This window comes from Cnephaeus nilssonii (assembly GCF_951640355.1).
Source record: "Cnephaeus nilssonii genome assembly, chromosome: 3".
Classification (NCBI taxonomy): domain Eukaryota; kingdom Metazoa; phylum Chordata; class Mammalia; order Chiroptera; family Vespertilionidae; genus Cnephaeus; species Cnephaeus nilssonii.
Genome location: NC_137074.1, coordinates 105,298,502 through 105,326,152, shown reverse-complemented (window position 1 = coordinate 105,326,152; position 27,651 = coordinate 105,298,502). Strand labels below are relative to the sequence as shown.

The 27,651-nt window shown below is 40.3% G+C and overlaps 1 protein-coding gene across 3 annotated transcripts in view; it reads left to right on the top strand.

Moving 5' to 3' along the window:
• The window catches only part of AGTR1 (angiotensin II receptor type 1), a 51,560-nt gene extending 28,006 nt beyond the window's left edge, over positions 1-23,554 (top strand). For 2 of the 3 annotated variants that reach the window (XM_079764195.1, XM_079764194.1), the window contains one exon: positions 21,542-23,554. In XM_079764195.1, coding sequence (XP_079620321.1) covers positions 21,589-22,668 — 1,080 coding nt within the window. In that variant the 5' untranslated portion in view covers positions 21,542-21,588 and the 3' untranslated portion in view covers positions 22,669-23,554. Of the gene's footprint in view, positions 1-9,814; positions 9,840-21,541 lie in introns of those variants that run through there. The other variant, XM_079764196.1, reaches the window with a different exon arrangement.
• Positions 23,555-27,651: the final 4,097 nt, after the last annotated feature.

Genomic DNA, 27,651 nt, shown 5'->3' with positions numbered 1-27,651 from the left:
AGGGAAGGAGAATGCAGGAGGAGCTCCAATATCTCCCTGGGTTGAGAAGATGGAGTTGGAAGTCCAGAGAAGCAAGGAGCTAGAGTCCACAGGGCAGAGTACCAGAGAATAGAGAGCTTTACAGAGAAAGAGCCCAGCGATCTGCAAAGGGGCCTTTGTGTTTCAGTGCTTGTGTGTGAGTAATCACCCAAAAGGATTGGAAGGAACAATCCCCAGAGATCACCCAGAGCCAGCAAATAGTTCCTGTTCCCACAGGCTGGAGTGAAAAAACCTCATAATTCATGGGACATCAGATAGCATACTCAGAAGGGTTTTGTCTCAGGAATGGGAAAATATCAGCCCTAGACTAAATTCTGCAAGGTTTCACCTAACAAAGCCTAAAAGCCAGATATAAAGAGATTAAACTATTTACGAGTAATTGCTTCCCAGAGCAAAGCTGGAAAATTTTTATAGGAATACAAAAACTAAACAAGGCAAAATTCACAGTGTTTAGCATCCATTCAAAAATCACCAGTCATGCACCATAGCTATATAGCTCAATTGGTTAGAACTTCATCCCAATATTCCAAGGTTTCAGGTTCAATCCCTGGTCAGAGCACATATAAGAATCCACCAATGAATGTATAAATAAGTGGAATAACAAATCTCTTTCTCTCATCTTCCCTCCCTCTCTTCCCATATATCTCTAAAGATCAATTTTTTAAAAAATTTACCAGGCATGCAAAAATCCAAGAACATGCAATCCATAAAGAGAAGGAAAAAAATAAATCAATGGAAAAAGACCCAGTAATGACACAAATGATAGAATTAGTACACAAGGACATTAATGGTAATTATAACTGAATTCCATGTGTTCAAGAAACTAGAGGAAAGAAAGTCTGAACATGTTAAGTAGAGACATGGAAGACATAGAAAACACTGAAATTGAATGTATAGAGATGAAAACTACAATGTCTGAGGTGAAAACTCCAATTAGGACTTCAGATGCCAAGACCATGTTTCTTCCACTGCCTCCACAATATTCTTCCCTGGATCCCGAGTTTGATCTTAGCAGCCCAAAACGTAATACCGCCTTAATACTAAAAGTCCTAAGTGAATGCTCCCCGTAAGAGAGCAGGAGGATGTTACCAGCTAAAGACAACAAAGTTGCCCAGGCCATCATGGGGGCCCTTTCCACATCACTTAGTTCCATTCCCACAGCCTGTCTCTGGTTCATGGAGCAGGTCCCACCACCTTCCATGGACTGTCATGGAAAGGAGCTGCTACAAGTTCTCAACATGGCACTGTCTGAGTTACAAGAATGTGGATGGTACCAAATCCTATATATACTGTGTCTTTTCCTATACTTAAATACCTATGGTGGAGTTTAATTTATAGTCACAGTAAGAGATTAATAATAAAACTAATAATAAAATAGAACAATTATAGCAGTTATGTGAATGTGGTGTCTCTCTTTCAAAATACATTGCCTTATGCTCACTCTTCTTGTGATGATATGAAATCACAAAATGCCTACAGGATGAGATGGGGTGAGGAGAATGACACAGGCACTGACGTCGTGTTAGGCTATTGTTGACTTCTAACAGCACATCAGAAGCAGGATCAAGCCATGACAATGGTTGATTGTCAGGAGCAGATAAGGTCGATAGTTGAAGAAATTTAATATTTTTGGACCACAGTTGACATGGGTAACTAAAACCACAAAAAGTGAAACCACAGAAGAAACTTCTGTGATTTGAAAAGGCATACAATTTTATCTGTTTACATAAAATTAAAATGGAAATTAGTACTTTTGCCCTTCCCCATCCAAGGTACTGTGTATAAAATAATGAATTGTGTTCTTCCAGCCAACGAAGCAATTAACCAAAATGTACGTGTTTTTTTACAGAATTCAAAATATAGTCATGAGAATTAAACTACTTTTGCAGCAAAGATGAAAAGTCAACTTACTTGTCCAGGAAGTTTTATTAGAGCTTGACTACCAAGACATGTACATGCTAGCCGAGTGTTACGGTGCATTGGAAACATCTTATGTCCACTCAGAATTAATCCAGTGAAAGTCCCTCAGTCACTGTATTCTCCTGATCAATAGCAGATATGTTCTCTTTATCTGTTTCTGCTTTGTATTCCTAAACCTTCAGTGAACAAATTTGGAGAATATATTAGTATAAAAACACAAAGATAATTTTGCGACAAAAATGTGTAGGTCATATGCTTAGAGCATCACAGTTCACTTTAGATAGTGAAGGTTTAAAAAATAAAAATCTTTCAGCAATTACTAAACATCTTTTAAAATTTAACCTCATCACCAATTATGTGATCAGGACATTGGGTCAGTGTGGCTCTGGGAAATAGCATCAGTCCCTTTCACTTTAGAAAATCTTTTGGGCACTAAATTATTTTTTTAAATGCATGTTAAAACAATATGCAAGAATACCCAAATATCTCAGATTCTGTGCTATATTCACCCATGTGGAGACATCACTTTAGTGAAACACAGCAAAAGCTCTAAAAGATATAATGGTATCTTTAACAATATAGAAAATGAAAAGAAAAAAATCAGTTGCTGGCAGGAACAATGAAGTGAAAGGTGACATCCAGGCTGCCATTCAGAAAGTTGTTGCACTGCGTTCCATCCGTTTCCTGCACACCCAAGTGGGGCAGCCCAGCTCTATGGGAGCTGGGGTGGATAATGACCTCACACCTCTGCTTTCCCATTACCTCCATCTCTGTGATGAATTGTGGAAATGGAAGGAGGGGATGTCTAATCGAGGTAGACTTAAGGTATTTAGTGCAGTTTAAAAACATTGCAACACAGGTCTGCAGCATCTTACAGGAGCTTACAGTCTGTTTCTCAGATGTAAAAATAGGTGGTTGGCTTACATCCTATGTTGCAAATTGGCAGCCCTTGGACCAGATTTGATTTTAGTTCAACACAATGTTGCTTTTGTTCCCCACCTGCATGAGTTGAAAACACTTCAAAATAATATATTTCACATAAAATTTAAAATTTCAAGTTTATTTTTAAGAAATGGGCCTGTATCTCTTCTGATCACAATTGCCATAATTGGCTGTAGCTGACAAGTGACTCTTCCCCAGCCTCACTTCCTCTGAGGAAGGGTAAGTGTCCTGCATTTACCATTATGCCTGAGTCACCCACCTGTTACTCCCAGCCCCTCTGATTGTGTGAATATGTGAATACTGGAGCATGTCATTTCTAGGGAACATTCCAGCAATAAAATGTTATGAATCTCTGACATACGTTGTTCCAACCAAAGCAAAATACTACCTATATAATAAAAACCTAAGCGAGCATTAACGGCGGAATGACCAAAACGACCAGTCGCTATGATGCGCACTGACCACCAAGGGGCAGACGCTCAATGCAGGAGCTGCCCCCAGGTGGTCAGTGCGCTCCCACAGTGGGAGTGCCGCTCAGCCAGAAGCCAGGCTCATGGCTAGTGAGTGCAGTGGCAGTGGCAGGAGCCTCTCCTGCCTTCGCCGCAGCGCTAAGGAGCAGAGAGCTGAGTAGTAAGGAGCAGGGAGCAGGTGGGCAGTAAGAAGCAAGGGGTCCCAGACTGTGAGAGGGCACAGGCCAGGCTGAGGGACCCCCAGCCCAGTGCACGAATTTTGTGCACCGGGCCTCTAGTAGAGAATAATAGTTCAACTACATTATAGGTTAAAATAGACCTTGCTGGGATAACCTGGCAACCAAAACAGCATTTGCAGTATAGCAACTGTGTGTATGTACAGGGACAATGGGCATACATACCTGTATTTTCTGAAGAAAAGCAATAAATTTGACCCATATATTTCCTTCTATAGCAGAAATATATGTGACTTCTTGATCCACATTAAGCTAAAGCTGTTCCCCCAAATAATTTGAAAGTCCATAGTTGCAGAATGACTTTTTATGTAAAGAGAACATTATAATTTGATGGTGTAACACAAAGAAACTGTGTAATTTATCTGGAAACTAACTTTAATCCAATCATTGACATGTATACTATGCCTTGTGAAATAGACTGATTTATAAACATATATTCTCTGAATTGGAACCTCTTCATCTCATAATATTCAAAATTATTAGCATATTATTTTATTCTCACAAAGTCTAATGAACTTCACAAATCTGTTTGCTCTATTCTGAGCACAACAATATTTAGCCTAATTTGTTTTTCTATTATTTTATATATTAATAAAGTGATACCAAAAATGTTATTATCAGAAACAATACGGTATTGTATAATTATTACAAAGTGAATCTCATGAAATCATATTAAAGAACAACAATTACCACATATTAACTCAGATAATTCAAGGAAGAGAGTTATATGAATACTAGAGAGCTGTTGGCAAAGAATATTTTTCTCAGAATTTTTGGCATTTAATTATTGAGGTATCAAAGACCTATAGTATGATATATTTTCCTCCCCCAACTTTATCTTCAAATCATCTATGCTTTAGATCAGCGGTCCTCAAACTTTTTAAACAGGGGGCCAGTTCACTGTCCCTCAGACTGTTGGAGGGCCGGACTATAGTTTAAAAAAAAACTATGAACAAATTCCTATGCACACTGCACATATCTTATTTTGAAGTAAAAAAACAAAATGGCAAAAACCCCCGCATGTGGCGTGCGGGCCGTAGTTTGAGGATTCCTGCTTTAGATGTTCATACTCTCACCTCTTAAAAGTGCAATGGATCCTTTTTACATTGCTTTATGAGATTAATAACACATTATAACACTATACTGAAGGGCTTTTATAATTCCACTTTTTTTCTTGGCCATGCATAATAATGTGACAATAACACATATATAAAGTAAAATTATGGGGTAATTAACTTAGTATTTTTCTGGGGACATATGAATATATATTAAGAATATATATAATGACAATAATAATAAACAAAAATAATACTAGGTATTAGATTTATTGAGTGTTTAATATATGGCAATCTTTTTCCTCCTTGTTTTATTTAACCCTCATGTTAACAGTATACAGTAAGTTTTCAGTCCATTTTAAAGATGAGGAGACTAATGCTCAAAGATGATGAATAAATTAGCCAGTTACAAGATTACTCAGAGGTGGATCCAGGACCTAAACTGATCTTTGTGATTTCAAAGCTTATGGATTATTTTCTGTAATGCCTGCCTGCCAATGGACTTTGCTAACATCTATACTAATAAAAGGGTAATATGCTAATCAGACCAGACATCTTCCAGACATCCTTCCAGACAAAGCCATGGTGGTGGGAGCCTAGGCAGAGGTGGTTAGGGGCAATCAGGCCGGCAGGGGAGGGCAGTTAGGGGCGATCAGGCTGGCAGAGGAAGGCAGTTAGGAGGTGATCAGGACTGCAGGGGAGCAGATGGGGGCAATCAGGCCAGCAGGGGATCAGTTAAGGGGCGATCAGGCTGGCAGGCAGAGGAGGTTAGGGGTGATCAGGTCGGCAGGCAGAGGCAATTAGGGGCAATCAGGCTGGCAGGGGAGTGGTTAGGGGCATCAGGCCAGCAGGCAGAGTGGTTAGGGGCAGTCAGGCAGGCAGGCAGGTGAGCATTTAGGAGCCAGCAGTCCTGGATTGCAAGAGGGATGTCCAACTGCCGTAGGGATCTGGCCTAAACCGGCAGTCGGACATCCCCCGAGGGGTCCTGGATTGGAGTGGATGCAGGATGGGCTGAGGGACCACACACCCCCCATGCACAAATTTTGTGTACCGGGCCTCTAGTTGATTAATGTTTCCTTTAAGATTATAAGTGCTGAATATATACTTCTTGATATATAGATTAGCTTTCCACTTCAGCCATGTATTAAACTTGTTTTTATTATATGTAGTCTATATTGAATGGATATAACATACTATCTTTTAAGAAAATTACTTTAAACATATAATCTTGCAACATTCTTCCAAGGGCAAGGTAGAAGGCGTAGAGTTTCATTCCTATTTGTCAGATCAGAGTTCAGGGAAGGTTTAATGATTTGCCTAAGACCTCAATTTCTAGAGAGACAAAGAAAAAAGCCCACCCCAAGTTCTAGACTAGTGTTTCTTCTAAGTCATTTGTCCCCCTAATATATCCTGTGATCAACTGACTTCTACTCTTGACTTACTAAGTTATGTTGCTTTCTTATTCATTGTTTCTGGTTTTATATATTAAGATTTGACATCAGGTCTTAACCAGTGTGGCTCAGTTGTTTGAGCATCATCCTATATACTGAAAGGTCACTGGTTTGATTCCTGATTGGGGGTTTGGGGTTTGATCCCCAGTAGAGACATTTGTGGGAGGCAACCCATCAATGTTTCTCTCTCTCTCCCCCTTTCCCTTTCTCTCTCTCTCTCTCTCTCAAAAAAAAAAAAAATCTAAGGGAAAAAATTTGACATTCTTTCACCCACTTTAAAAATTCACCATATATTTCACTCTTAATTCTGAGTGCTTCCATCTGACTTTTTTCTTTATTTCTGTTTTATCCCAATTATCCAGGAAAGGCTACCTGTATCGTTTGAAAGTTCTGATGTCCTCAATGAAAAGACCTTCTAAATGACCTTGTTTGTCTCCAGTAGAGTTGCATATCATAACTTCAATGCCTCACTAAAATGTTACCCACTTGGCATCAGTATACAGAAAAGGCTGCACTCTGTGATATTACGTACAGTGGTATTTTCCTAGTAAGAGAAGAGAGGTCCTAATGGAAAAAGAGGGAAGGAAAATGTCCTCAGATTTAGCTAGTATTTCAAACACAATAGTGTTTTCTTCTAGAACCACTCTATAAGAAAGTTGTAGGGAAAATACTACAGGAACCAATAAACAACTCAAATGTTGGCCATAGAATCTATTAATTGCTCCTCTAGAGGCCCTTTTCCACAAATGTTTTTCTTTGGCTACAAAAACAACTATTCAATGTCTTTATAGAGCAGTAAAGCAGCTGGGTAGAGGAGGCAAGGAACAGACTCAAACCAAATAATTGAAACTCTGGTTGCCAAACTTGCAGAAATGATCATTTGTAACTACTCATGTTTATCCTCTTTGTCTCTCACTTTTCTCTACTTAGCTTAATTCTAACAAGAGCCTTGATGACAGGCTACATTTAATGTTTTGTCCCACAGAGAAAAAGAGCCTAAGATGAATGAATGCAAAGTTGAATTTACATTCAAATATTGCAGTCAGTTTAGAACCTAATTACAGACTGACTCCCTCTGGCCCTGTCAGATTCCCAATTGGCAGTATCCTTGACATTGATGCCACCAGAGGGCAGGGTTTGACTTCAGACTGGATGGCTTTCTCCCTCCAGAAGCAGCCTTGGTACCACTATAAGCCATCAAATTTCTTGAAGACCTTGTAAGCTTCAATACTCCTTTCCAGTGTACTTGTGAAGAATACCAAAGCTCTGGGAAATGGCCAAAGAGGGTAATTTCTATAATAATCTGACACAACAAATAACTTGCAATTTCCTGCCTGAACCGGCAGTCGGACATCCCCCGAGGGGTCCTGGTTTGGAGTGGGTACACTTCTAAGTATTCAACATGACCTTGGGTATTTGGAGGTTACCTAACAGGATTTTATCATTTGAGGGATCTATAGTTTCCCTGGGAAAATATGAATATGATATATGAAACAAATGTCACTAATAAAATATACAGTTAAATTATTCCATAAAAGATAAGAACTACAGATTATCAAAAATTGAAAAAAAAAGTAGACATTAGACCTAGGTTTCTCAACAGCAGCACTGCTGCCATCTTAGGCCAGATAATTCCTAGTTGCTGGGTCCTGTCCTATGCTTTCTCGGTTGATTTGCAATATCCCTGCTGTCTGCCCACCAGATGCCAGTAACACTCCCTACCTCTGCCTATTGTGAGAACCAGAAATGTTTCCAAACATTGCCAAATATCCCTGAAGAGTAAATTTACCTCCAATTGAGAAGCATTGAACTACAATATAAAGAAATAGCCTTACAAAAAACAAACTGAGCCCTCGCTGGTTTACTCAGTGGATAGAGCATCAGTTTGCAGACTGAAGGGTCCTGGGTTCAATTCCAGTCAAGGGCACATGCCCGAGTTGCAAGCTCAATCCCCAGTAGGGGGTGTTCAGGAGGCTGCTGATCAATGATTCTCTTTCATCATTGATGTTTCTATCACTCTCTCCCTCTCTCTTCCTCTCTGAAATCAATAAAAATATAATAAATAAATGAAGAAAGAAAGAAAGAAAGAAAGAAAGAAAGAAAGAAAGAAAGAAAGAAAGAAAGAAAGAAAGAAAGAAAGAAAGAAAGAAACGGAGCCTGGAAACTTTAGAATGTGAAAAACGTAAGGACCTGCTCTCTAAACCTGTTTCCTCATCTGAAGAATGGAAATAATGGGGCTTTCCCTCATAGGCCTCGTGTTAGTTTGCTTGGATTGCCATAACAAAATACCAGAGACTGGAACTGGGTGGCTTAAACAACAGACATTAATTTTTTACAGTTCTGTAGGGTAGAAGTTCAAGGTCAGGTGCTGGCAGGGATGGTTTCTGTGCAACCTCTTTCCCTCACTTTGGAGATGTTCCCCTTCTCCCTGTGCTCCTATGGCTTTTCCTCATACTGAAAGCACCTTAGGGATTAGGGGTTCAACCTATGAGTTGTGAGGAGACACAGTCTGTCCATAACAGAGATCTTATAGAGATAAAAATAATTACAATACTTGGCACATAGTGAGCATTCAATCAATCATAAATGTTACCAATGTTAACATAGAGCCACTATTTTAAGTCCTCCTTGTGAATTAGATACCACAAAAGCACAGAAGAGTATAAAACAATTACACATTAAATAATTGTATTTGAACACTTGTCACTTTGTGCTGAAGTTAAGTAGCTAAAAATTTTAAATTGGTATTTCCCACATTGACATCGACCATCATTTCAAGGTGCCTTTTCCTTTGAGACAAAGGGCAGTAGCTCCTGAAACACCCTCCCCACCCCCCAACCCCCATGAGTTGTTAATGATCCAGAAATAAACTTTTAAGTGCTTTAGGAGATTTCTGTGTGTAAAGAAATTCAATGAAAATATTTCTCCAAGAGGAAGCTTGACAGTAACAATTCACATTCACCCTCTTAATTTTATTTATAAGTTTCACCTAAGAATAAAATTAATTGGCAAGAAATAAAGTTTCAAACAGCCATGGTTTCCAGCTGGAACTGAGTAACTGGAGATTTTGAAATTGCAAAGGAACATGAGCCTTCTTCAGGCAAAAATATTTGTTCATAAAAACTAGAGGATGCTAGATATTTCTATCACACCAGCTTGTCATTTGAAACTTCTGCTGGTTCACATGAACTTGTGCTGTCCTATTTCCTACTGTGGGTTCCCTCCTAACTGTGTTGCTTTCAGTTTTGGAGGCATGTAGCTGAAGACAAGGACAGTCACTGCTCAGCTAGCTGGAGCAACATAAGGCGAGTTTCATATCTCATGGGGAGACGGAAGCACTACCAGGGTTGTTACAGCAAGTTCAGGAAGAGGAGTGCGGGGGCCTGATGCGGCGGGGATCTCCCTTTTCCGTGGCCAGCACGGAGAGAGATGAAACTGGTTCTTGATAGAGGCGTCCGGGGATTGAGAAATAAAGAAAAAAAGAGAGTTGACACAGAGATAGATGCAAGCTGGGTCCCGGGTGGGTCACTGACCTCTTCTGCTGGAGAGACAGACGACTGCCCTGAGCCACGCAGCACATTTATTTATCCTCCCATATACAAGGGGGTTTCATCGGAAAACTTAAGATTAAAGGAGCTTGGGAGGGCCCAGGTCTATTTCATTTCCTCTTTTCCGGTGCTAGACTGGTTCCACATCTCAAAGCCCTCTTCCGGAACCTAGACAAAGGTAAGCCAGGAACTGACAACACCTCCACACTCCTGGGGCGGGGGTGCAACTGACATGACTCTGTCAATATCTTGGGCTTAATCAACAGCAATCTAAAGAATGTCCATGTGTCTTCCCAGGGGGCCCTCTACAGAGTAGAGTTGACATCCACAGTTGCTGATAGAACAGTGTTTTTTTGTGGGTAATACAAGTAGAAATCGCTTGCTGAAAGTGAAAGTGTGGAAAGGAGAAATTGCTAAAGCAAAGTTAAAAACAGGAGATGGTGGTCTTGGTGTGGCACAGAATGTTCAAAAATATTCTCCTTGCCATTACAGAGTTGCTGCTGCATGAGTAATGTGCCATTTCATTAAATATCCCTTGCATAAAGGCTCTATTTCCACTTTCCAAACCAAGGGGTACATTTTATTTTACATTTAGAGCAGAAACAACAGTCAATGACAGAAGTGGTGCATTATCTCATATACCTCTCTTGGAAAGGGTACATTTTTCCCTCCTGCTCAAACTGTACACAAATACTAGGAATATATTTTAATTTCAAATTTGATGTGTGACATCTGGTAACTCATTTATTGCTAATGAAATTTTCACAGGAAACAGCAGTCACCAGTATTTCATCGTATTTTTTCAGTTGGCAGTGTTGTTTACCTTTTACTCTACCTGGCATCCATGCCTCTTATCACAGGCTGTTTAATTAGAAAACGGAGCACTAAATAATAGGAGATAGAATGGTCTAGACTTTTTGTTACAATCAGTAGTGTAATATCATTGTAATTTAATTTTTTAGAATTATGTAGGCATTCAAGAGAATGATTAGAGCTGGCAAAATGGTCCGGTCCAAGTTGCTTATGAGCAGTGCCTGTCAGCCCCCTTCTCTGAACCATTCCACCTCTTTCTGGTGCTTTTTAGCTGTTCCACTTCCAGCACCACTTGCAGTTTCCCAGTCCCTCTTTCCCAAGTTTGCATGTAGCTGGAAATTTGGTCATTTACACCAAAGTATAAATTTAATAACATTAACAAAAGTCTCAAAGCTATGGGATCTCCGAGCATCTTCACATACATGACCTCATTAGATGTTCCCAACAATGTTGTGAGCCAGATTGGATGTATATTTTTTACTTCATAATTTTCATGAAATTCATTATAATTATCATCATTTCCAGATGAAGAAAATGAGTCACAGGTTAAGCAAAAAGCTGAAGACCTCATAGCTTATAAGAGGTGAATCATGTACAGGCACACCTTGTTTTATTGCACTTCACAGATGTTGCCTTTTTTTTTTTTTTTTTACAAACTGAAGGCATGACCCTCCACCAGCAAAAGGATGACTTGCTTTGGTGTGATTCTTGCTTTATTACAATGGTATGGAATAAAACCCGCAATATTTCTGAGGTGTGTTTGTACCTGGTCCAGATCTTTCAGTTCCCATGCTCTTCTATTACTTTAACTCTGGCTCTCACCTGAGTCAGTGTGTTCTCCCAGCTTCCCAGGTGTATCTCAGTTCTAATGGATGTATGGAGGTGGGTATTGCCCACCTCACTCTAGTTAAAGAAATTCCAGACCTCTATGAGTAGGCACCAGGGGTATTTTACTAGATAACATCCTATTAGATTCCCCTTAATCACACCAGTCCTGGCTGTTTAAAAGAAATACACAGTTTAATAAACTTCACAGTTAAAGAAGAAGTTAAATAAGCTTCTCAAGCTTAGAAGTTTGTCATACTTCAGGTTTTGAAGTCTCAAAAGTGTCAAATGAAGACATTTCGGCTAAGGGCACTTTTGTTGTTTTGTTGGGTTTCCTTTTGCCCATCACTCATGATTATCAACATGTAAGCCAGAGCTGCAAATTAAGATGCCAATAGGGCAGTGATTTAAAAACATTATCATGCATCAGAATCATCTGGAGGGCTCATTTAAACCCGGATTGCTGGACTCCACCCACAGGGTCTCTGATTTAGTGGGTCTGGGGTGGGGCCTGAGACTTGTGTTCCTAAGGAATTCCCAGGTGATGGTAATGCTCCTGTTGCTAGAAGGGCTGGGTATGTGACTTAAGCACCTAATGCTGCATGTACAATGAGATGTCCCCAAGTGGTGGTTGGGCACTTGAAGTGAGGCTAGTTTCAACGGAGATATGCTGGAAACACAGGTTATACTCTGCATTTGGAAGATTTGGTATTAAAAAAAAGAATGGAAAATATCAATCATTTTTATATTGACTACATGTTGAAATACAGGGTTAAATAAAATATGTTATTCAAATTAATTTCACCTGTTTCTTTTTAACTATTAATGTAGCTACAAGGGAAATTTAAATTACATGTGCCTCACATTAGATTTTTTCTAAAAAGCACTTACCTAAAGCACCAGGAAACAGAGTGGTGGAGAGTAGTGATCTAGATAGGATTAAAATTCCAAAACTCTAAATGCATTTTGGGCCAAAAAAATGTATCTGGCCCAGCCAGTGTGACTCAGTGATTGAGTGTCAACCTATGAACCAGGAGGTCACAGTTAGTTTCCTGGTCAGGGCACACATCTGGGTGTGCCGATCAGTGATTCTCTCTCATCATGGCTGTTTCTATCTCTCTCTCCCTCTCTCTTTCTCTCTGAAACCAATAAAAATATATAAATTTTTGTTTTAAATATATCTGTTGGCCAGATTTAGCCTGAGGGCCCCACTTTGTACACAAACAGTTGCTGTCATAAATATTAAATGTAGAAGCTATATAATATCTACAGTTTTACCTTTCTTTTGACAATCAAGTGCCTCATTATTATTCTGAAATAAAAGCAGTAGATTATAAACATGAAAATATGCCTACTGTTCATAAATACAGAGAACAGATTGGTGGTCACTAGAGGGGAGACAGGGGGCAGGGGTAACAGGCAAAATGGATGAATCAAAAGATACAAAAGGAATAAAAAGGTACAAAGGAGAATCAAAAGATACAAACTTCCAGTTATAAAATAAATAAGTGCTGGCTGATGTACAGCATGGTGACTATCCTATATAATAATCCTATGTCATAAAGAGGTAATATGCAAATTGATCCTCACACCCTCACACAAGATGGCCACCCCCATGTGGTCAAAGATGGGGAGGGCAGTTAGGGGCGACCAGGCCTACAGGGGAGGGCAGTTAAGGTGACCAGGCCAGCAGGGGAGGGAAGTTGAGGGGGACCAGGCATGCAGGGGAGGGCAGTTGGGGGGACCAGGCCTGCAGGGGAGGGCAGTTAGGGGCAACCAGGCCTGCAGGGGAGGGCAGTTGGGGGTGATGAGGTCTGCAGGGGAGGAAAGTTAGGGGCAACCAAGCCTATAGGGGAGGGCAGTTGGGGGTGACCAGGCCTGCAGGGGAGGGCAGTTGGGGGGACCAGGCCTGCAGGTGAGGGCAGTTAGGGGCAACCAGGCCTACAGGGGAGGGCAGTTGGGGGTGATGAGGTCTGCAGAGGAGGAAAGTTAGAGGCAACCAAGCCTATAGGGGAAGGCAGTTGGGGGTGACTGGGCCTGCAGGGGAGGGCAGTTAGGGGCAACCAGTCCTGCAGGGGAGGGCATTTGGGGGGACCAGGCCTGCAGGGGAGGGCAGTTGGGGGTGATGAGGTCTGCAGAGGAGGAAAGTTAGGGGCAACCAAGCCTATAGGGGGAGGGCAGTTGGGGGTGACTAGGCCTTCAGGGGAGGGCAGTTTGGGGGACGAGGCCTACAGTGGAGGGCAGTTGGGGACAATCGGGCTGGTAGGGGAGCAGTTAGGCATAAATCAGGCCAGCAGGGGAGTGGTTAGGGGGTGATCAGGCTGGCAGGCAGAAGCAGTTAGGGGCAATCAGGCAGGCAGGCAGACAGGCAGGCAAGTGGTTGGGAGCCAGCAGTCCCGGATTGTGAGAGGGATGTCTGACAGTCGGACATCCCCTGAGGGGTCCCAGATTGAAGAGGGTGCAGGCTGGACTGAGGGACAGCCCCCCCCCCCCACCCCCAGTGCACGAATTTTGTGCACCAGGCCTCTAGTTGTTAATAATACTGTATCATATATTTGAGTATTGCTAAGAAAGTAGATCTTAAAAGTTTTCAACATAAGAAAAAAATCTATGTATGGTGATATATGTTAACTAGACTTATTGTGGTGGTCATTTCACAATATATATGAATATCAAATTATTATGTTGTGCACCTGAAACTAATGTAATACTAATATGTCAGTTGTATCAACCCAATTCTTTTATCTGAATTTTTGAGTGAAATAATTTTATTAGTCTTTTGAAGTTCTGAATTTTCTTTCATTAAATTCATTTTACTTACTCTTGCATTGTAGAAAGGTTATATTTTCAGTACTTTTATGTTTTGCAAATACTCAATTTTTTACCTTTAACATTCTATGAAATAGAGGTGAGAACGAGTGTTGTTATTCTCATTCTAAACATCTTTCTTAATATTTAAAGGATAACAAAATAAGACATCAAGTTACCTGCACATGATGTGCACTGGTTAGAATGGGCAGACATTTCAACAGGATACTAGTCCAGTGTGTTCTCTATATGGCTGTTCTACTGTCTCTCAGTGTTTACAGCACTTTAGTATAAAAAATAAAAAAGCAAAAAATGTAATATGTACAAAACTGTTTGAAAAAAAATTTAACTATGAATAAATCAAATAAAATTACCCTTTACAGAATTCATTTTCTTAGGACAAAAGTCCATTTAGTTCTTCAGAACATTAACTTAATATAATACTTCAAAATAATATTCTAAATAAGATTACTATAAGGTTCTTTTATAATTCTCTACCTTCAAGTCTATGTTTTTATCTGGGCAACTGAACCACCTTAACTGATTAGTGAACTTTAAAAAGTTGTATTTTCCCTCCAAAGAATCTGAGAATAGGTCCATTTTGTAGGCATTATTTTAACAATTACATATTGTGCCACCTTTTTCATACAATGATGTCTTCTTATTGTCTAATTGCAGTGTATGCTTTTCATTTTGATGTACACTCATGAACCAATCTGCCTTTACTCTGTCACCTAGTATTGCCAATGAATAACACAGGGAATGCCTAAGAGACTCACAGTCTTTGCCCATAAATAGAGTGAAGCCAGCTCGTCTAGATAGAGTCCAAATCTATAACCTTGATCTCATTAACCAAGGGTCACAAGTAACTATCCAAATGCTGTGCCAGGAAAACATTCATTTGAGTAAACAGTTAAATTTTTAAATGAGGGTGGGGGACAACACCATCACTATATTATAACTAGCTTATGTGGAGTTCATTAAAAAGTAAAATTCTTTTCCTTTCACTTTTAATAAAAATATTTCTTATATTTAGTTATGGAATATATCAAATCATTGTGGCATTAATATTTATATAGATAATAGATAAGTATCTAATTTAATGATTTATCAGGTCATTTCTACTTGTAAGCAATTATTGCCTTTGTCTTCAAAAGATGTATGCCTATTCAAAAGAAAGATTATGAAATCTCAGTGATAAGAGATTTCTTTAAGCGTGTACGAGCTCCTTGCGGACACACAGGTCTACAGAAGCTAAGGGACTGACCAAGATCACCTAGCTAGGGAGTGGGAAAGCCAAAATCAGAACTGGTCTCCTTACATACTGTGCAGGACTAACTAGTGGACTATCATTCAAGACCTACTGCAATCAGGACATTGGGCAATTTGAGGAAACACATAAAATATATTGAATACTTAATTCTTCTTGTTTCATTTAAAATTTAGTATGTGATTTGTGTAATATTAAAAACCTTAATCTGAAATAAATTGCCATGTGCTCTATAATCTCTAACATAAAACTCAAAATGCATATAACTGTTATAATATCATTATAATTTTCTAAAGTTATAAATTAGTGAGTGCTTCCTTTTCTGCCCAATAGCTTTCCTTGTACCCCTTAAAACTGAAATTGAAATTAGATGCGCAATTGTTTCAAAGAAGCAAATTAGAGTGGCTACAAAGGTGAATCAAGCAGCTGCTGTTGACTGAGAGAGTCCATAGGTGCCACCTTTTTAATTTGTTGCAAAAGAAAGGCCTCCACAGATAAAACAAATAGAATTTGTCCCTGAAGAAACCACAAATAATAAATCAATTGTATAGGGCCTCCTAACATACACTTTTTCAAAATGTTTAAGGAGATCAGGGTAGAAATAGACCTCATAAAGTAAGAACAGAAGGTTTAAAAATAAGACCAAGTATATTCGGGTGTTGGGGGAGTAGAAACCCTAAAAATTTTAGTGTTAACTTTTATGATTCAATGAATTCACAAATAAATAGTGGCTAGCAATTGTTGCCTGTAGAATGCCTCATTCATTACTTGGAGGGTGGGAGGAGGGAGGCTGGGAACACAGGAGCAGAAGCAGTTGCTTTCTAAAGTCTGAATTATAAAACAAGAGCAATAAAGAGAATGAATTGGATGGGATGGCTTATTGAGCTTTCCAGCACTATAAGCAAACGACTTCAAACACTCTCCTTTTTGAATTTAAGACAGATACTTTGATAGAAGATTATTCCAAAATATAATTACTTGGTCTTTTAGTTTTCTCCTTATTATCATAGAAAACTATGGGGTTGTTTTTTTTTTCTTTAGATTGCAAACTCATTAAAAAAAAAAAAAAACATAAAGGAGCTTGTAATGAACAATTTAATTAGATTGGTTTTGGCTTGCCAGAAGCTGAAGAAGATATTAATATTCTAGTCAAAAGTCTTGAGGAAATATTCTTAAAATTTTTTTAAATCTCCTAGAATTTTTTTAAATCTCCTTCCTTACGCTTGTTTTTAAGAGCCAGAGAAGCTGTCAAGGAATTCCAGGTAACTCCTCCAAAAGCAAGCAGTGGGTGGTGTGGCCACCATGAGCCAACCTTGTGTTTGCAGCAGGCTGAAAGTTCCCACCTGACTCATGGAAAATTTATTCAGCTGCTTATGATTATTTTTTACTCATACTTTGAAAGAACAACAGCTTGGTATTTTTAGCCTTTTAATGGCAAGAAAAAGAGTTTATAAATAACAAACCCCCTTTTTAAAAATCACTCATGCTTTCCTGACCCATAGCTGAGTCAGCATTTGTCTTGCATTAAAAAAATAACAGCAACAATTCCAATAAAACACAATTATTAAACACTATTTAAAAGATATGCCCAGTGCTTTCACATTACCTCATTTAATCCCTGCAACCAACATGTGCAATGGAATCACTGTTCCTATTTCTTACAGATGAGGAAAATGAGGCTCATGTTCAGAGATATAGGGTGACATTTGTAAGTGACAAAGGAAGATTCCATTACAAGTACTTTGCCTCCAAATCCATCTTCTTTCCTACAAGAGAAAGTGGTGAGACCCAAAAGAGGGAGAGGTGGGCCCTCCTGTGTTTTATCAGCACCCTACCTGCCTATCCCAGACTGGGAGAAGAAACAGGATGAACAAAGTGTAGCTGTTTTCTAGGACTCAAAAATTTGTTTTCTAGTAGAACACATCGCTCTCTCCGTTAGCTCACCAACACAGCATCCTTTCAGCTTCAAAGAGAAAAGAAGCCACTTTTTCCCAACATTTAGCGTCAACCTAAGATGGCTGCCAATCACAACTTCCATTTTAGCCTCTTTCCTGAGTGCCCTCAGCTAGGGAAGCCAATCAGTGGGAGAAATGGGTGAAGGGGGCCAAAAGTTAAAAGAAGAAATGGGCAATCACTACAAATGCTTATGCTAAAAATACAACCACAGCAACAACAACAAAAAAAAACAAACAGTGCAGACCAGAGAATTGTTTTTCTTGTTTCTTAGGGCCTATGTCACTTTCCCATCCAGTGCACATCACACCCCAAACCCTTGCCCAGAGGATTGTGCAATATCTTTAAATTGCAAGAGCTGTTTGCCATAGACGATGCTGCAGGCATTTGTAAGAAGGGAAAAGTTCAAGTGATGGCACGCTCTCTACTCCACCTTGGCTGGCCAGCTGGTTGCCTTTAAGTTCTAACCACTCTGTTTGCCATACATCCTCTGAAGTCCAAGTGCCATCTTCTGTGGGGAGCATCCCTGACCACTTCCCAACCACCCCGCCCCCCACCACCAGGTTGGGTCAATAGTAAACACAGAACGTTCCATAAGCCTCTTATATGGTTAAATATTCAACACATTGGAGATAATTCTGTGTTTAAGGCTCCTATGCATCCAGCTAGACTCAAATGATGGAGAAGTGTGACTTTATTCACCCAGCACATAATAGGTGTTCAGTGAATATAAGATGATGAATGAATAACTGCCCACTGAAGGCACTATTTGCATTTTCTGCTTCCCTGCCTTTCTTCCTGCCATTTCCCTCTGCTGTTTCCATCACTCAAAATTCATCTCCTCTTTTCTCCACCCCCAAGTATAAGGCAACTTGTTTCCTTACTAGGTAGGAAGTCTTGGTAGTTACTTATATAAACATTTATGTAAACTTTTCTTCTGATTAATATATGCAACGCTATGTCCAGAGTTTCTCAAGTGATAAGCTCATTCAAATTATAAGTCCTCACTAAAATTTCCAGGGATGCTCGCCTAGCTGTTCAGAACAACTTTCACATATTAAATATTAGTCAATCTGATTGATGAGAACTGAAGGAATGGCTGACCTCAGACTGGGAAGGAATTATTGTCCAAAACTATGTTTATAAATTGGTTCTCTCAAACACAAACTTTTTCCCAGAGAAATTCTTTTATAAGTGATGGTTACAGTTCCAGCCTAGTCAATAAAATTCCACTCACTCTAGACACAGGATTAATGAACTCAGCCTGAGTTGTGTGCCCTCAAAGCAGGGCCAAGAGAGGAAAGAAGAAAGAAGAGCACTCAAGCTCAGGGCACCCAGGGAATCCTAAAGCATCAGGTTTAATTCTTCCTATCTTTTGTGCCCAAGCCGAAACAAATATTTACCTCTGCCCTGATTTTCAGTTACGAAGTTCACCCAAGCTGCTTTTAATCTTTGAGATTCTTTAGCCTTGACATTTCCAATGTTTTCCTAGGCAAAATCCAACTAATCTCAACTAGATGTTAGGAGAGCAAATAAGAAAATTAATCCACTTAAGGTATAAATGATTGCCAGCACATGAACCTTTAATATAGCATTTAATTTTTAATAGAGAATATTTGTTTAATAAAATTAATTTATATTTCTAATTTGGCATAATTTTAATAATTATAATAAAATGAACTGAAAATCAGGAAAGTGTAAGGAAATCTTCCTGGGTGAGGAGGAAATGGGTCCTACCTCCCTGAGAGCCTGGCCCTAGTTTCTTTGAAATTATTTTTTCTTTTCATCTTTTGTTTGTAAACTACAGATTTCTAAAAGTTCTAAGGGCTTTTTGTTATTGTTGTTGTGTGTGTGTTTTGGTTTGGTTTTGGTTTAGGTTTCTCATCCAAGGTGAAGCCCAGTTCATCTTTGAATATTTTCTATGAGATTCTTTGGGAAGCAGAATGTAAATTGACTTCATTAGCCCCATAGAAATTAGTCTCAGTACTCTATAGTATTAGCTTTTAGGTTATATGCTATTCATTCACTCACTTGTGCACTCACTCTCTTCTTCATCAGACATTTAGCACATGCCTCCTGGGCTGGTAGGCCCTACCCTTGACAAACCAGTGGAGAAGACATTATTAACAGACCATTATCATATAGTGTCAAAACCTGCATCCAAAATACCAAAGCCACTCAAAATGGAACAGCCAATTGCCCAGAAAAGTTAGGAAGGCTCCCCAGAGGAGGTGACCATTTGCCTATTTGTGAATGCTAAGCCCTTATGAATGAAAAGGGGGAAGGGGGATTTAGATTACATACGGCTAAATGAAAAGGAGAAGTTAATGAGGTCATGGAACCAGAAACTGGGATGGGGAGAATAACTGCCTCTATGGGAGAGACAAAGTAGCCACTTAAGAACCCCTTTCTTCCCAGGGTTATCTCTTAAAATCTTCTCTCATCTTTTCTACAACAACACTTTACACCCAGATGGATACTGCCTTAGTGTTCAGCTCTCCTGGATGGTACACAGAGCTATCCTGGGCAGACTAGTAATGTCTTATTCCTGTCCCTCATCTTGCCCAGCACACTTTGCTATAAGAGAAATGTGTAGCCATGCTCACCCAGGGACCTGATCCTGGTGTAGCAATAGGATCTTGATCCAATACCACTGCTCTGCCTGGCCAACCTTACCTGTGCCCAACGCTGACCTTCTCCACAAAGCATGCCTGTGCCACCTCCTGTGATGTTACCCTCACAGCATTGTCAGCCTTCCTCCCAAGGGTCTTCTGATGGATTCTTATGTAGGGCTGAATAGGTTGATTTTCTAAATCACATGACTGAATAGCTTAATTGTTGATTACATAAAATATTGGAGCAAATATTTGCAGAAGTCTTTATAGAGTCCTTTTCTGAGCATCTTATTTCTCCCAGAATCCTAAAGAACTGCTACTATCTCAAGCCCCCACAAAAGGCATGCTGATAATCCTGATTTCATCTATTCATTTGTCATCCTTGTTATACAGATGGTTAATGTTAAAGTTAATTCCAGAAATGGCTGGCAGATACAAAAGTTAGGAGATTCAGAGCCTGTGCAAGACTGAGTTAGAAGTTAAAGAATGTGGTTACTGCCTGTAGTGGCCTGAAAAATAATGGAAAGAATACTATTCCCTCCCTCTTCTCCCCTCTTACATCAATTTCCACAATCACCAATTCCTCATAAACCTAGAGACAGCTCTTCTGACCATTTGAGGGGTGGAGGGGTGCTGATCATTTTTATACCTAAGTAAAGATTGTGAGATGAAAGAATTTGTTTAAAAAATAAGTATAGATGTGTCACACTTCTGAGATTAAAGACAAATTAAATTAATTGACCTTGTTTACCTCAAGAAAAACTCAAGTCTTTCTGAATGACTAATTTAATTCAGAAGTGTTTTCTGAGATTCAGATTGTTTTTAAATCAATTCGAAAGCTAGGATTTACTTCTAGAAAAAAAATACACACAAAGGATCTAGATCATTTTATTCACATAGAACCCTACTTCTATTTGTCTGGAGGATATTATCACTTTCCAGAAAAGTAATATGCTCTCAAAATTAACTTGAATGTGCAATGTAGACTTTATTAGTTCACAGTTTTTCTCTAGGAAATATGTGTGCCGAGCCAGTTCAGCCAGGTTTGATGAGCCTGAGAGGGGGCGGTGAAGGATTTAAAAAAGACAGACAAGAGAATGAAAGCTGGGTCTGGGTGGGATGCTGTCCTCTCTGATGGAGAGCTAGTGACAGCGCCATGGCCTGTAAACCATCTCTTTATTTTATAGCCAGATTCCACGAGGCAAAGTAAGGGCATGGTTACAACGTTCTCATGGGTTTCAAATCTACTCAGTTACATGCACCTGAACTCTATCAAGCCCACATCACTCAGGCACGTGGGCCCACATGTTCGGACCATAGGTTCAAGATTACAACTATAGGTTTTGGCTATAATTGTGCTGGGAGGGCTCTGCCCTCCAAGCTGGGACTTGCACATGGCAATGAGAGAACTGTGCCCTCTCATTAGTCTGAGGCTTGAACCTGTCCAAACACTGTAGCCGCTCTCCACAAATATGATCTAGTTTTTTTCTCCTAAAATCAAAGTTGAGTTACTGTACTTATGATTGAGAACTAAACATACTCATTTATTACTGAAAGTTAATTCATTTTTACCTTTCCATTTTTATTTTTTTCCAGGTGCATTTGGCATTAGTATCTGAGATTAATTAACCCAGGAGATCAAAATGATCCTCAATTCTTCCACTGAAGATGGTATTAAAAGAATCCAAGATGACTGTCCCAAAGCTGGACGGCACAATTACATATTTGTCATGATCCCTACTTTATACAGCATCATCTTTGTGGTGGGAATATTTGGAAACAGCTTGGTGGTGATTGTCATTTACTTTTACATGAAAGTGAAGACTGTGGCCAGTGTTTTTCTTTTGAATTTAGCACTGGCTGACTTATGCTTTTTACTGACTTTGCCACTGTGGGCCGTCTACACTGCTATGGAATACCATTGGCCCTTTGGCAATTACCTATGTAAGATCGCTTCAGCCAGTATCAGTTTCAACCTCTATGCCAGTGTGTTTCTACTCACATGTCTAAGCATTGATCGCTACCTGGCTATTGTTCATCCAATGAAGTCCCGCCTTCGGCGCACAATGCTTGTGGCCAAAGTCACCTGCATCACTATTTGGCTGCTGGCTGCCTTGACCAGTTTGCCAACTATAATCCACCGAAATGCATTTTTCATTGAAAACACCAATATCACAGTGTGTGCTTTCCATTACGAATTCAAAAATTCAACCCTCCCCATAGGGCTGGGCCTAACCAAGAATATACTGGGTTTCTTATTTCCTTTTCTGATCATTCTTACAAGTTATACTCTTATTTGGAAGGCCCTAAAGAAGGCGTATGAAATTCAGAAGAACAAGCCAAGAAATGATGATATTTTCAAGATAATTATGGCAATTGTGCTTTCCTTTTTCTTCTCGTGGGTTCCCCACCAAATATTCACTTTCTTGGATGTTCTGATTCAGCTGGGCATCATACATGACTGTAAAATCATAGATATTGTCGACACCGCCATGCCCATCACTATTTGCATAGCTTATTTTAACAATTGCCTTAATCCTCTCTTCTATGGCTTTCTTGGGGAAAAATTTAAAAAGTATTTTCTCCAGCTTCTGAAATACATGCCCCCAAAGGCCAAGTCCCACTCAAGTCTATCCACAAAAATGAGCATGCTTTCCTACCGCCCCTCAGATAATGGAAACTCCTCCACCAAGAAGCCTGCCCCATGTATTGAGGTTGAGTAACACACGTGAAAACTGTCTGTGACGTAATCTTGTGGAAAAAGGAGAAAGAGAAGCATTCCTCTACAGCACTTCTCTACCAATTAAGCATCAGCTACTTTTCAGAAACTTAAGAAGAAAGTGAATTATGTGGACTGAACTGACTTTTCTAAAGCTCTGAACAAAAATTTTCCTTTGCAACAAAATGAAGCAAAGCCACATTTGTCACATTTTGCCTAAGATAGATGATGGCTGCTCAAAGGCCAATGTCAGAAACTGGATAACTGCGTTGATTTGGAAACATTTTACTGGTGGAAATGCCATCTCCCCAGTCTGCTCTTGTTCTGTTATTTTTTATTTCCACATAAAGGTGTTTAGAATATGTTAAACTTTTAGAAGATCAGCAGGGGATCAGAGCTCAAACTTGCTCTCCCCAGTGTCCAAAGGGCAGTAAAGTTTTTGTGCTTAGCCATTAGCAACTGTGGTTCACTTGTACCTGCTACCACACATCACATTTACTACAAAGACTTGCTAAGCAGTGGTTGTAAAGTTTCAAAACTTGTGAAATTCAACCATTGTCTTACTGATTCACACTGCCAAAACATGCCAGCTAAATGGCTCATTTGTATAATGCTGTTACTAAAGTCACCTATAAAAGTAAAACTACTTATAAAGATGTTAACTCTTGTCCCAGGTCATAGTGTCTTTCTAGTCACTACTTTCATTTCATATCTGAGAAGTATATATACTTTACTTCAGGTAAAAAGACTATATATCATAAAGTATGCCTTACTGTTTTAAAAAGTATATATTCTACCTATGTATGTATATGTACATCTATATCTCTAAATTGTTGTTACTTTATTAAAATCTGATAAAGTTATATTTACATTAAAATAAAATAATTTTATCGTAATGTATTTCATCTTCATTTCTTAAAAGATTTCACCTTCATTTCTTAAAAGAGATGCTGATTTATTTTTAAAACAAGAGAACTATGAATAAGTACAAACATATTTCAACTTAAATTTTGATACAGCTGATGGTTTAGTCCTGTTGGTTATAGATGTTATATCCTGTCATTGAAATGATAAGGAATACATTTCATTCCACTGAACAGCATGGAATAAATACCTCATTTTGAATTTTCCAAAGTTTTTTATGTAACAAAGAAACTCATTCCTTATAACACTAAAATAATACATTATTTTACACATTTTTAATATTAGGATTTTTTAAATTAGATACATGATCACTGTAGGAAATGTATATGATATAGACAAGCATACAAATAAGTCATGTGTCGATATTTCACTCAAAAATTACCATTTTTAACCCTTGAGTGCATTTTCTTTTACTTTTTTTGTATTCATTATATAATCATCCTATCTAATAAAGAGGGAATATGCTAATTGACCATCATGCCCTCACAAAGATGGTGGCGCCCACAGCCACAAGATGGCAGCGCCCAGGCCCCTCATTCCTGCCAGGGCGGCAGGCATGTGGCACAGCCGGGCCCACCCCCAGGCGGGTCCGGCCGCTCCGTGCGCCTGCCTCTGGAGTCCCCCAGTCCCCTCAGCCCCCCAGCCACCCAGAGCCGGCCCGAGCCTCAGGTAACCAGGGCCGGCCAAGGCTTGCGCTGCCGGCAGTGGCAGCAGCAGAGGTGTGATGGGGGCATTGCCTTCCCCTGATCACCGGGTCACCTCCCACCCCTGAGGGCTCCTGGACTGTGAGAGGGGGCAGGCCGGGCTGAGGGACTCCCCCTCCAATGCATGAATTTTCATGCACCGGGCCTCTAGTACATATATAAATCATGATATTGGAGTCATAATGTGTATAGTATTTTGTATACAGCTTTTGCACTTAGTGTCCTAACAAAGTAGGTTGTCACTACATTAAATATTTTTCTAAAACATTTAAATAGTTGTATAACATTATAAAATAGTGACATATCCTAATATAGTTAGCTAGTCCCCAAATTAGATCATCTAGCTTGTTTTCTGATTTTTTTAGTAACATAAATTGCACTGTGATGAACATTCAAATATATGAATCTGATAAATTACATATGATATACTCCTAGAAGAGGTACAACTAGATACACAGATATTAACATTTTTAATATTCTTAATACATATTGCCAAATATTTTCCAGTAAACTTTAAACAATTACAAGACCAGCAACCAAGCATGAACGTATCTAACCTCAGACTCAGTAGCATAAAATATTGACTAGATTTAAGCAGAAAGGGAAACTTTACTGCAAAGACCCAAGTACCACAAGCAGGGAGGGAACTTCCCTGAAGAAAGCGATGTGGCATTTCTGCTGTCTGTGGGCAGTGCCTCATTCTGCTCCCTGGAGGTCTTTGCTGCTCCTGCAGACCACACAGACAAGGTTGAATAAACAGTGGCCAAAGGATGAGATGGTATAAAAACTGGCTGATGGGGGTGTGGGTGACAGGGCCATCCAGAGAGGCCCGTAGTGGGCTGGGCAGAATCTCCACAAAGCAGCCTATCACATACATTCACATTCCCAAGGATAGAGTTATTTTGTGAATGAATATGGTTACACATGCCTCATATTATTTTCCTTTTATATATTTTTTTATTTCACTAGCATAATACCAGCCCCTAACTCCAAAGGTCCTTTATAATTTTCACAAAGGATTGCCTCTAAAACATAAATTCCAGCTCATCCCAAACTTATCGTTTTGAAATCTCTCCAAGTCAGCTTAATGACAGTTCTTTTATTGTCCAAGTATCTTAATCCAAGTGATTATAACTATTATAAACTTACTGAACCATTTGGTAAGTTGTAGTTGATAGGATTTCTGGTAAATAATTGTATTTAGATACCCTCTATCTAATGTATTTATTAACTGGAGTGAATGACATGTTCCAAGCCTTGTTTTCATTTTCATTTTCTCAAACTAGGGGACCAGTCCACGAATTCCTGCACCTTGAAAGAAACTGTGGGCCGGAGGCTGCAGTGGGCACAGGGGCAGGTCTCAGCCCATCCTCTGCGTCCCCACCCGGCCCCTCTCTCAATGGCCCCCCAGTCCCCAGTCTACCGGCAGCCCCACTCCCGCTGCCACCGCTCCCATGTGCTGATGACACCGGCCCTGCTCGCACCCACTGTTGGCAAGGAGCAATTGGGGCCAGTGCCAGCAGTGGGTGCAAGCAGCCCTCAAGAGCAGCGGTAAGTGGAGAAGCCCTCAGAGCCAATTGGGGCTGGCAGCCGCCACTTGTACCCACTGACAGTGCCGAGTGATCAGGATGGGTGCCACATGCCAGCAGCAGGTGCGAGCGGCTGCTCCAGCGCCGGCAGTGGGTGCGAGTGGTGGCATCAGCAGTGGGTTCAACTGGGGCCGTCGCCAGCAGCAGGTGCAAGAGGCGGCTGCCAGCCCCAATCGCCCTTCAGGAGCAGGGGGAGGTGGAGAAGTCCTGAGGGGAGATCAGGGCCAGTAGCAGGTGCGAATGGCAGCGGGTGCAAGCAGCGGCTCCAGCACCAGCAGCAGTGTGAGTGGGCCGGCGCCGACAGCAGGTGTGAGTGCCTGGTGGGACCATGGCGTGCAGGAGCAAAGAATTTTCAATAACCAGAGGCTTGCTCCAATGACAGCGACCAGCACCCCACCTTGGTCTGGCGCCCCCGCTCACCTGCTCCACCATCCCACCACAGCCGACGCCCTTCCATGCTCTGCTGCCTGCTGCCAACACCCACCATGTTCCACTCGTTCCCCCTGGTGGTCAGCGCACGTCATAGTGACTGGTTGTTCAGTTGTTTGGTTGTTCCACCATTCAGTCTATTTGCATATTAGCCTTTTATTATATAGATTACATTGTGATTTTCACCATTCCATTTTGTGAAATAGATATTCATAACTCCAATGACTGATCTTGCCTTTTTGAGATTAATATTGAAATTAAGACTCTACTTACCAAAATTATAGGATGGGATGTTATTATTTACTAGAGGCCCGGTGCATGAAATTTGTGCATGGGGGAAGGGGATCCCCTCAGCCCAGCCTGAACCCTCTCCAATCCAGGACCCATTGGGGGATGTCTGACTGCTGGACATCCCTCTTACAATCCAGGACCACTGGCTCCTAACTGCTCACCTGCCTGCCTGCCTGCCTGATCACCCCTAACTGCTCCCCCCATGCCAGCCTGATAGCCCCTAACTCCCCCCCCCCTGCTGGCCTGGTAGCCCCCAACTGCTCCCCCTGCTGGCCGGGTTACCCCTCACTGCCTCCCCTGCCAGCCTGGTCACCCCTCACTGTCCCATCTGCCAGCCTGGTATCCCCACACAGCCTGCTGGTCAGTCATTTGGTCATCCCTTGCTAACCCCCCTGCCGGCCTTGTTTCCCCACGTAGCCTGCTATTCAGTTGTTACTATGAGGGGGGTAATGACCAATTTGCATATTACCCTTTTATTAGTATATATTCTTCATTAAAATACTTAGAGGTTAGGTGGACTTCTTATTTTTTGGAATACTTTTAAAAATTTGTGCAGAAATCAATATTTATCATAAGGATCTAGGTGCCCAATAGAACTCAAGAGCAATATGTATATTTCAATTTACATTCCAATTCTTGTTTTCTCAATGAAAGATTCATCTTTTCAGTCAATAATTCATTTATTCATAGGTTCTACTTAATTTTTATTACCTATCTACTCTGCACTAGGGGACTAGAGTTGTGTAACATGTAGCTTAGAACACATATGCTAAACATTTCAATCACTGCTGTGGGCAGTATAAAAGAGAGCTCAGTGAGAAGGAACCTGATTGCCAAGCCATGGAAAACTCACAAAGGTTTGATACCATAGATTCTCAATTTTGTAACTGTATACTGGGGCAATTTTTTCCAACAATAGGTGCCAACCTGGGAACCAAAGAGGAGAAAATAGACTCAGGTCCCCAAAGTGGTGAGTGAAGAAAACAAGTCCCAGAGAATCTTGGATACTGGCACAAAGGGTGAGATCCCTGAGGGTAGAGAAGAAAATAA